The 11,303-nt window shown below is 62.0% G+C and overlaps 1 protein-coding gene across 1 annotated transcript; it reads right to left on the bottom strand.

Moving 5' to 3' along the window:
- Positions 1-2,710: 2,710 nt before the first annotated feature.
- On the bottom strand, positions 2,711-11,295 carry ANGPT4 (angiopoietin 4; the record flags this gene model as incomplete). Its single annotated transcript, XM_018073865.2, has 9 exons — positions 2,711-3,713; positions 3,798-3,928; positions 4,546-4,712; positions 4,791-4,892; positions 5,350-5,465; positions 5,940-6,172; positions 6,492-6,613; positions 6,830-6,979; positions 11,086-11,295. Coding segments are annotated over 9 exons (1,392 nt in total), but the record flags the coding sequence as incomplete, so codon positions are not given.
- Between the last annotated feature and the right edge of the window lie 8 nt (positions 11,296-11,303).

The following is an 11,303-nucleotide window of genomic DNA, read 5'->3' as shown; positions in this document are numbered from 1 at the left end:
AAGTTCCACAGCGTGAGCACGGCCAGCTCGGAGGGCGGGCGCTCCCCGCCAAGCGCTGCCACACCGGAGGGGCGACCGGCCGAGCGTGTGCCCTACGGCATCTCTGTCATCGAGCGCAACGCCCGTGTCATCAAGTGGCTCTACGGGCTGCGCCAGGCCAGGGAGCCCCAGCAGGTCTCTGACGTGTAGCAGTGCCGTGGTGGGCACTGGAGATGGGTTGCTTGCAAGCGGGCTATGTTGGATGGGGACAGAGCACAGGCTGTGCCCTGGGAGGAGCAGGGACCTCTTGCCTGTGACAGGACCCTTGAACTCAGCCCCCCCTGTGCCACAGCACCACTGGCCCGATGTGGTGGCTGGCCATCCATCGTCAGAGCCCTCTGCCAGCACTGAAGAATCAGGCCCCTGCCAGCCTGCGGGAAGGCAGAGGATACTGTGTGTCCCTGGGTGTGTGGCTGGTCCCCAAAACCCATGGAACCTCATGTGTGGCTGCCCTGCCTGCACTGCTGGCGGTTCTTGCCTGCTGTGCTCCTCACCAACACCCATGGGTGGGGTGCAAGGGGCTGGTTCCCCCCTGCACAGAGCAGGGACACAGCCCTGGGGAAGGAGCTGCCTCTCTGCAACCTCCACCGAGGGGATCCCACTGCCTGGGGTGGGGGTTGTATCCTGGTGGCCCTGTCTTACTGCTGAAGGTCTGGGAGAAGCTGGGTGCTTCAGGGGGCAAACCTGATCCCCTGCTTGGAGCTGCCCAGGGCTGTGTGTGTGTGTGAGTGGCTGCGGGTGCCTGTGTCCCCCCTCGGCTGCCAGTGGGTGTGCGGCCCCCACCATGCTGGGCCTGGTATTTATGAAGACAAGAGTTCCTCTTTTCTACTGTTTTTCCCAATGTTTGATCTGTAAATAATAATAATGGTAATGCAGCCAGGTTTATTAAATGTCTGTGTTTTGGAGGCTGTGCGTTGTCTCTCGAGGCGGTGGAGGTTGGGATGGGGCAGGGACCCTTGGAGTGCCTGCGGATCTGCAGGACTGGGGGTGCTGAGCGGGTGGGTGCTGGCAGGAGCGATGGGTGCTGTGCCGTGGCGTGCCAGCGCGGGGCCCGGCGGGTACGGCAGGGCGGTGGTTGGGTCTGGCAGGTCCCGGCAGAGCCCCAGTCAGTGGGATTCCCCTCTGTGCCATGCAGCCCTCCCCTGCCTCCTTGCCTCTCTCCAGCAAAGCTTGGCTGGGTCCTGGCTCCCCCGAGACTGGGAGATGGGGGTGGTGATAGTGGAGACCTCCCAGTCGGGCTGGGATGAAAGTTGGTGCAGGGAGTGCTTTGAAGATGAAAAACACCTGTGTGTTCTCCCAGGGCAGCCTCACATGGCTGGGGCAGCACCGGGGCCCCCTTGACTGGAGCCTCCGCCCAGCACTTGGAGGGCCCAAAAGAGCCCCCATGAAGAAGCATTTCCCAGCCCAACTCCTGCACTGTGCATGTCCACCCAGATCTGCTGCCTGGGGGGCAGGATCCATCCAGCTCCTGCTGAGGTATTGGCAGGTCTGAGTGTTGGGGATGTGGAGGGTAGGATGTTGTGGCAGGACACGGTGACAGGACACGGTGACCGGATGGCACCTGGCTGTGAGTCAGCCTGATGAAGTGCTCTGGGGAAGACACACATACCCAGGAGATCCTTAATGATGGCACATGGGGCACCAGGTGTCTCCCCGGGGAAAACACCCCGGAAATCAGAGGGGGACAGGGACCCCAGGCACCCACTCAGGGACAGCCTTTGCCCTTGGGGAAATCTCTGAGGGAACCGGATCCCCACTGGTGGCTGGGACCGGCTGTGCTGCTGGATTCCTCAGCCTGGTGTGTCCCAGGGCTTGGTCTAAATTTGCTGCTATGGCTAAGGAGAAGGGGGGGAATGGGCCAAGAAGCCACATGTCCGCCAGGCACTGCCTGTCCTCAGTGTGGCTCCACTGCCCCATGTCCTGCGTGGCCGGGACCTGACGTGGCTGCCCAAAGCCCTGTGTGCTCATGTGTGCAGGCATGATCCTGTGCACGCATGTCCAAGGGTATGTGCATGTCCACGTGCACGTGTGTTTGTGTGCATGATTTCCGTGTGCATGCAGATGCACGGACAGCAGCCGTGTTCCCGAGGCAGGAGTCTCCATCTGACCTGGCACCCACGGGACTGCCAGCATGAAACCCCGGCACAGACACGTCCAGGAGCATGTGCCCCCCTGGAATGCCCCCCTGTCGTGTGTCCCTGCTGGGGACAGCAGGACAGCCCTGTGCTCCCTATCGCTTTCCCTGGCAGCTGCCTCCCGGTGGCTCCGGTTTCATGGGGAGTGCAGCTGAGCCTGTCGGTTATTTCCAGGGAGGAGGGGAAATGCCCATCACTGTCACCTCCCGCTAGCCAAGATCTCCCATGGGTGCCCCATGCGCAGGCAGGAGGTGCAGGCAGCCAGCCAGGACAGAAGGAAAACCGGCAGCACCGCCCCCTGTGTTTTCCATTTTTTAATTATTCCCCACTGATGAGCATCTTCTGGAAGCGCCAACGACGTCACGTGCTTTAATCAGTGTTAATTAGCGGGTGCCTCGGGACAGAGATGAGGGGAGGCAGCAGGAGCCCCCCCGCTGCTGCGTGCACAGCCGGTGCCAGTGCCAGTGCCAGCACCCACCACTTCCCACCCCCAGCCCCATCTTAAACCGCAGCTCCCTCCCCACCTGTGACCTCCAGACCCATCCTGGCTATCCTGGGGCTCTGCCAGCCCCCTGCCAGTGCAGTGTCTGCTCCCAGTGAGTGCCTTCCAGCACTGGGCTGTCAGTCACCCCAGGACTGGGCCCCCTGAGGGTCCCCACAGGCACCCCCTGCTCTTCTTGTCCTCTCTGGTGGCCGGCCCCATCCTGTGAGGAGCAGTGCCTGTCCTGCCATGCAGGAAGACAGTGGCTTGAGCTACATTTGGAAGGGGACAGCCTGTGTCCCCCTGCATGGCTGTGCCTGGGCAGAAGGGGATGGTGGGATGCCACCAGCCCTGGTACTTGTGAAGATCTCTGTCCTACCCAGCTCCTCTAATCCTACAGGAAAGCAGGATGGTGAGGGCTTTACAATGCCCAAAATCAGTGAAAAGGCAAAGCCCCCACCATGCCTTGGAGCCCTTCTGAGTGCACAGTGGTCCCAGAGGCTCTCATCACTGGGGGTGGGGGGCTCTTGAACCCCTGTCCCCAGGGCAAACCCCTGAGTCCCAGCAGAAATCTGTGGAGAGAAGCTGAGGCGGGATCAGGGGGTTTCCATGTGCTGGAGCCCACTTCAGCCAGGCTGGCTTTGTCTCATGGCAGGGCCCCCAGGCCAGCTCCTGCAGCACCAGCTCCCCTCACCCCTGCCCCCAGTCCCTCCAGCATGGCCATGGTGACACTGCAGGCATCTGGAAAATTGGATAAACAAGAGTGGAAAAAAATTACTGGTGGAAAAGGTTGCCTGCAGTGGCCAGGGGGGTCTCGGTATCCCTCAACCATCCCTTGTCCTGGGCTTTTCCCTCTGTGCTGGCACCGGTCTCAGTGCCGCCCCAACTGCCGGCACATTAGAAGCTGGTGGGTCGGATCATCATGCGAGTGCCCTTCAGGGAGTAGCTGGGCCCCTGGAAGTGGTGCCAGCGGATGCCGTTGAGCTTGCGGATGTTGTTCCGGGCTGGGTAGTAGATGCCGTTCAGGTTGGAGAGGCCACAGGCATCGAACCACCATCCTGCAGGGAGGGAGCAGGGAGGGAGGGTGGCATCGTGATCGGGCACCCCGAGGTGCTGCGCGGGGGTCCCCCCGCTCCACTCACCTCCCGAGAGCATCTGGGCACACTTGCAGAGGCAGTTGTCGTTGTCGGCGTCGCGGGTGCTGAACTGGGTGCCCTGCAGGGCCAGGCCACTCTGCTGCCCGGCCGTGCCACTGTAGTCCTGCAGTGACAGCCTGCGCCCAGCAGGAGCACAGTCACCGTCACTGCCGGCTGCTGGGGGGGGTCACAGAGCCCCCCAGCCCTGCTCGGGGAGGCCGTGGATGCCGCGAGCTGAGCACAGCACGGAAGGATGCAGGCAGAGATCCTGCAGATCCAGCTTGGTGGGGTCCCCGAGGGTGAAGGTTGTGCTATGCTGGGGCAGAGAGGACACCCCTCCAATCTCCTCCAGTCCTCTTTGCTGGGGGTCAGCTTGGTGCATGCATGGGATGGATGGTGCAGGAGATCTCCAGGGCCTGGTCCCACTTCCAGCCCAGCAGGGAAGCCCCCATCTGCTGGCCACCCTCCGTGGCCAGGAGCACACAGTCATGGCAAGCTGGACATCATTAGCCCTAGACACAGGCAGCCTGGGGATGCCTGGCACCCCCAGGAGTGTGTGGGGACCATGGCTGTGTGACCCCACTTGCCCAAGCAGTGACCTTCAGTGCAAGCTGTTGCCCGGGATAGGAACTCCCTCTGGGATAGCAAATCCCGCTGCCTTGATGCAATTCTATACATTAAAAATCTACTTCTCAGGAGTCCAGGAAGAGAAGAAAGAGCACGGGGTGGCCACCTCCACAGTGCCCTCTCCTACCTGTAAAGCTGCCGCTCACTTCCCAGCTGGAATTTCCCGTACTGGGCATACACCTGTCCGCCCTCCCAGTCCTGCAGCTCCACTCGCAGGGTGTAGGGCACCCGGCTCGTCAGCAGGTGCACGGCCTCGTTACCCAGCCAGTACTCCCCTGCTGCATCCCCGAAGCCCTGGGGAACAGCAGGGTGGGTGAGTGCAGGGTGCCCGGGGTGCCCCCAGCGTGCCCCCCTCCCCAGGTGGGCACAGACCTGCTTGTACTCCCTCCAGCTCCTCTGGAAGCTGAGGCTGCCGTTGGCACGAAGCTGGATGACAGTCCAGCCCCCTTGGTCTGTCTCCATGTCACAGTATGCCTGTAGAGGGGAGAGAGGGGACGGGCTGGGGTTGGCTTGGAGTGGGCAGTCAGGTGCATCCCCCAGTGGGCTGGGCAGTTTGGTGTGGGCACTCCATGGGCACCAGGGCTTGCTGAGGGGCTGTCAGGCATGTGCTGTGCCCAGTGCCTGGCTGGGGGGTCTCTCCTCCCTCCATGGCTGTGGGCAGGGGCTGGGGCATGGTGTTCACAGATCAGGTTGCCTTTAAATCAATTTTTTCCCTCCTTCTGTGGAGGCTGTGCCAACCCTGCCTTTACTGGGTGGGTGCTGCCTTCAGCCCTGAACAGCCCCTGGCGCCAGATGGGGTGGGGGGAACTGCCCTGGGATGTGCCATACAACAGGGATACCCACTCTGGGCTGGGCTGGTGTGCACTGGGTGGCACTGGGGTGTGCAGCACCCCGAGGTGCTGCAGAGGTGCCCTCTCCAGGCTGTGCTCACCTTTTTGGGCTCACTGAGGTTGGCGATGTGCAAGGTGTACACGCCGCTGGTGCGGATGCCTGCCCGGTGCACCTCGGCACAGTCCTGGAATTGCTGCTCCTGCCCAGGTGAAATGGCTGTGGCAGAAGGGACAGTGAGATGACAGAAACCCTGCCAGCCCCACAGCCCTGCCTGGTTTTGCTCCTCTTCCCTCTTCCTTTGGATGCTTTTGTGCCCACAGACTATTTTTCTTCCTTCTGCGCCATCTCCCAAGGGCTGGGCAAGGCACCTGTGCCACCAGGGCCACTGTCAGCCTAACCCTGGGGGTTTTCCATGGACACTGCCCCTGGGGGCTCCAAGCTGCTTGGATGCAATGAGCAGCCCATAGCCCATTTTCTAGTGGAAGGTGTCCCTGCCCATGGCAGGGTGGGTTGGAACAAAATGAGCTTTAAGGTCCTTTCCAACCCAAACCATTCTGTAATCCTGTGACTCTTGGGGTGAAATCACTCAAGCTGAGCTGAGCACAGGGGTATCCTGGCACCCTCCTGAGAGGGGAAGATGTTCTCCCACTGCCTGCACCCTGCCCACACCCTGCCCCACACCCTGCTCACCTCTGCCCTGGGAGACGAGGCGCACCAGGCTCTGCACGGACTGGAGGAGCTGGAGCTGCTGGCGCTGGAGCAGGCTGGTGTTGGCACTGGCAGCCAGCAGCGTCTTTTCCAGCTCCTCGATGGTGCCACTCTGCCGGCTCAGCAGCCGCTGCAGCTTCTCCTTCTCCAAGTGGGCCCCTGCCAGCTCCGCCTGCTGCTTCGTCTCCATCTCCAGCACCCGCACTTCCAGGTTGCTGGGAGGGGGATGCAGCGGTGATGGGGATGGCAGAGTGGACCCAGCCCCAGCTGCAGTGTCCTGGCATGCCTGTGGGGACCCATTGCTGTCCCTATCCCCTGCTGCACACAACGAATCTCACCCCCACCTCTGGGATGGGCCTGGTCAGGGGAACCCAAGGCCCAAGGGGCCATTCTGGGGCTGTGCAACCCCTCAGGGACCCCAGCCAGTACCTGGAGGGGTTCAAGTCCCCTGAAAGTGCAGTGTGAGGTGGGAGACACCAGCCTCCCTGTGGGGTTCAAAGGCTGTGGGGATCCCTGAGCCAACCCAACCCCTACTTGTTCCTGTTCTGCAGCTTGTGGATCTCGTTGGTCTGCAGCAGCAGCTGCTTCTCCAGCTTGGTGGTGGACAGGGAATTCTCCTGGAGTTGCATCTCGATGCGCCAAGTCTGATTCAGCACCTGCCTCAGGAGCAGAGGGAAGTGTTGGCATCAGCAGCCAGGGCCCCACCACACCCCCGATGTCACCAGGCTGGCGAGTCCCTGGCACACAGCCCTGGCACCTCTGGCACTGGTACACTCAACCCTGTGTCACCTCGGGGAATCGCCCCACTTTTATCAGCAGACAAACAGTGCCACCCACCACGGTCTCAGGGTGGTGGGGACGTGGGGACACACCTGGGCCTCCACGTCGGTGAGCTTGCGGCTCTGCTCGGCGCTGCGGTTGAGGAGGGAGCTGCCGATCTCCAGCACAGTGGCCGTCTGGTTCTGCGTCTGCCGCAGCTCCGCCGCCTCCGGCTTCATGCTGCCCTGGATGTAGCTCTCCAGCTGTGGAGGGGAGTGGCGATGCACTGGGTCATTTGGGCACCTCACCAGGTCCTGTCTTGGCGCCCTGGCCGAGCCTGGCACTGCTGGGCACAGCCCCGAGGTACAGCCCTGTGTGCTTCAGCCTGGCAGGACCCACCCCGGGGGCCCTTTGAAACTTATCAGAGGGTAGAGCGAGCTGAGCTGCTGCGGGGGAGCCCCCTCAGGCCCTGGCTGCTAAGATTCCTGGGCTGCGGTGCCAGCTGGGACCTGGCACAGGCCTGTGTGTGCCCAGGTGTGCTGGCAAGCTGGGGCTGATGCCCAGATGGGGTGGCCCGTGCCAAGCAGCTGGGCAGGAAGTGGCTGGTTTTGGCATCGGCACTGGCATTGGCATCAACTGCCAGCCCCCAGCCACTGGTTTCCCAGGGCTGGGGAAGTGGAGGGTGGGAGGCCACCATGGGCCGGGGAAAGTGGCTGTCCGGCATTTGGTGCTGCCCCACCACGGGGAAGCACTCAGGGCTGGGAAGGAGCTGGCTGCCAACACAGCTCGGACACAGCTGAGATGACGCTTCCGCTTTCCCAGCCCGCGGGGGAGCCGCCTTTCCCAAAGGCTTTGCTATTTCTGGACACTCTGCCATGAGGTTCCCATTCAGCCCCTCCCCAGGGCGATGGCCTCGATGGGGGCACAGTCCCTCGGCGGGGGCCGCAGGGAGCGGAAGGGGCCGCGCTGCCGCCCACGCTGGGAAAGCAGCCCCCGAGAGCAGGGGGGACGGGGCGGCCCAGCTTCCTGCACCTCACAGATCCCACTGTCTCTGCACTGCCCAGATCCTGCTTCCCTGCCCGAGCTCCCCAGTGATGCAGGGAGAGCCCCGCGTCCCGCTTCATCTCGTGGGGTTGTGGACCAGAATCGGCAAGGTTGGGATGCTGCTTCCTGGGCGGCGTGGCAAGCAGGCAGTGGTGCCGGGATGCTCTGCACCATGGCGGGAATACAGCGGTGCCGGGATGCTCGGCTTGGTGGCACAGGGCTCTGCACTTGTTTGGCATGACAAAATCCCGCTGCCAGCGGCAGGGCCCCATTCCCTTCTCCCCAGCACCAGGCAGTGACAAAACCATCACCCCACCACAAACAGTCGTGGAGGGGCGGGAGGGTCTCGGGGCAGGAGGGTCTCAGGGCTGGGTGTCCCAGCCAGCATTGCCTGCACCCGCTTCCCTGGGGATTTTGCTTCGCAGAAATGTGCTCTCGGGGAGGAAGCAGGGAAAGGTCGGAGAGCCGCGTCTGGAAAACATTTCCCCGAGCTGAGGGATTGCTGGAGAGTTTCCCTTTAACCACGTCGTTAATCTTGTTGCTTCACAGGGCTCAGGGAGGCCTTTTCTCCCTCTCAGTCTTGCTTTTTGACTTTTTTTTTTTTTTTAAATAAACATATCTGCAAGATGAGGGCAGAACATACCCATGGAAAAGGTCAGGCTGGCACAGCGAGGGCTGAGAGCCCCAGAGAGGGAGCCCTGGATCCTGGCCCCCACCCCTGCATCCAGCTCCCTTGGAGCTGGAGTGGGACACAGTGTCCCCTGCCATGGGTGTCACAGGGGACACGAGTGGGACAGGCTGTGTGCTCTGGACAGGGAATCTGGGATTGTCCTCCCCTCACCTCATGGGGCTCCCCTGGGCTCAGAAGGTCCCACCAGACTCATTCCTCCACCATAAAAGCAAAACAGTAGGGGGATGAACTGTCATGCTGTGGATCACCCCAAAGAGCTGCCCTGGAGCAGAAGGAACCCCAGTCACCCTCTGCCTCTATGCCAAGATCCTGTTGGCCATGGCTGCATGATCCTGTGCTGTCTTCTTGCAGCCACATCCCTCACCAGTTCCTGTCCCTGTCCCTCACCTGTCCCTGCCCTGGCATTTCTAAGCATCCCGAAAGCACTGGCTGGGGGATCCCTGAGCCAGAAGTGGAGAGATAGACCCCACCTGCTGCTCACACCCCTGCACCCATCCCAGCGTGAGCAGCACCAGCCCCTGTTGCCCCAGAGCTGCCAAACTGCCACTGCCCCACTGGGGACCCCAACCCCCTCTGAGCCCACCCAGGCCCAGTGGCACCATCAAATGTTTGTGTTTGAACTAAAATTAATTCCTCCTGAAACAGGAGCAGCCAACGTGTCCCTGTGTCCTGGGTCCTTGTCACGTCCGTGTGTGCTACAGCCATGGGGGCCTGCACAGGGGGAGGTTGGACCAGCCCCCCAGTGCCATGGATGGGGTTCCTGGAGGAGGATGGTGCTGGGGCTGCTGGGAAGCCCTGCTGGGTCTCAGGGGACCTCCAAATTCCTCATCACCCTGCAGGGCTCCCCATGCCAGGGCAGAGCAGACGGGGATGCGATGTTGTTTACGATCTGTCCCTGAACCCGATGCCTCCTTTGAGCCCTGGTTTGTTTGTTCGGGGCTGGAGTTCGACCAAAACAAGCCTTGTTGGGCAGCTCCACTGAAATTCGGGAAGCCAGGGAACAACAGAAAAAAAACATAGCTGTAAGCTGCCTCTAAAAGGAGAGAGCTGTGCTGCAAGATGGGGTGGGATGGGGTGGGATAGGGTGGCATGGGATGGATGCTTGTGATGGGATGGAATGGGGTGGGATGTTCATGATGGCATGGATGGATAGAACAGGATGGGACCCAGCACCCCACTGGGGCTGGGGTGAGGGGGCACTGCTGCCACAGCTGCCCAGATGTGCAGCCCCACACTGGGGCAGCAGCTGTGGTGGGACTCCTGGCTCTCTGTCTTGTTCGGCCATGTCCAAAGGCTGCCCTCATCGCGGGAGAAGCTCAGAACAGGGCTGGACACACAGGGCACAAAGACACCATGGCACAGGGACAGCAAGGCAGTACCCCAGGGCACAGGGATCCCAGGGCTGCGTGTGCCCAGCAGACCCAGCAGGTCCCACAGTGGTGGAGATTCAGTGCCACTGGGTTGTCACTGGCCCTGCTGATCCATCTGCAACCCCCTGGGCTGGTTTCCAGCAGAGCCATGGTTCAGCGTTTTCCCAGCTTTTGAGGAATTTGTCCTCTAGGATGGGACAAGGAACAACCCTGCACGTCTCTGCTGCCCACCCTGTCCCCCACACCCAGGGTGGCTATCGGAACAGTGTGGCTGGCACAGGTCACCCCCGGGACCCCCACTCAGTGTGTTGGCCCCATCCCCAAGTGCTGCGGGGGCTCAGCACACACCTCAGCTGGGGCATCACCCAGGAAATGAGGCTGCAGAGGTACATCAGTGGGACACCTCTTGCGCCCCAGTGGGACACCACAGGACATTGGATGTGGCTCTGCTGAGTCGGTGACAGCTGGGGACAAGCCGCTTCCCCTCTTATCAGCTCAGGCACCTAGGCACTCAGGCGTGGGGCGCAGGGCTTAGGGGCCCCCCAAGAGGTGTCCCCTGGGATGAGCTATTCCTGGGTCTGACGCAGGCAGCTGTGCTCGGCTGATGGGGGCTTCAGAAAGGAAATGTTGCTTCCTGTCTCAGGCATTGGGGATGGGGGTAGGGGAGGGAAACCCTGTGGGTACACAGCCCCTCTGGTGTGGCATCCCACTGCCCCCACCCTGCACTCTCCCATGGGTCACAGGGCTGCCCAGGAGCCACAGGTACTGCACAAAGTCTCACCAAGTGCTGGGAGCGTTGGCAAAACCCATAGGAGGGAAAACGATGAATCTGGAGAGATTTTGGTGGCCTCTGCCCTTAGGTCCCTCACTCTGCCACCAGCCAAACCCCTTCCTAATATCCTGACCCAGAATGAGGAATGCTGAGCTCCAAGAGGTGTCTGGCATGGCTAACCTAGCTAGGACCCCAAGGACCCCTGTGGCAGAGATGGACAGGGAATACAGCCTCAGTGGGATGAGATCTGGGTGAGTGATCTGCAGCTCCCATCCCCTCCACGCAGACAGTGCCTGACAGCAGCTGCACATCTGCAGGGAAAAGTTGACCTGGCTGCTCAGGTGCACATAGTCCCAAATGTCTCCAGCTGTGCCGCCGGCAGGCAGGGAGCTGGAGCAGAAAGTGGCACGGGGATGCTGCACGTGTGGGTGCTGGACACAGACCCCTGCCCACACCACCCTGCTGCCCGTGCCCCCACACCCCACCTCCTACCTTCAGCAGCCACTGGGTGCTGTTCTCCAGGATCCTCTCGAGGTGCTGCAGGCGCTGGGCAGCCCCATGCCCGGCATGTGCGGTGCCTGCCGGCGAGTCCCGCTGCAGCAACACGTTGGCCGGGCCAGGGGCAGGACCGGGGGAGGCCGGGCAGGGCAGTGGGTCAGCCTCGGGCAGCACGAAGGTGTAGCTGCAGTGCCCGTGCTGCACTCGGTGGT

Source organism: Manacus vitellinus, unplaced genomic scaffold, assembly GCF_001715985.3.
Source record: "Manacus vitellinus isolate BGI_N305 unplaced genomic scaffold, ASM171598v3 scaffold_26_pilon, whole genome shotgun sequence".
NCBI classification, from domain to species: Eukaryota; Metazoa; Chordata; class Aves; order Passeriformes; family Pipridae; genus Manacus; species Manacus vitellinus.
This window is presented reverse-complemented; position numbering and strand designations above follow the sequence as displayed.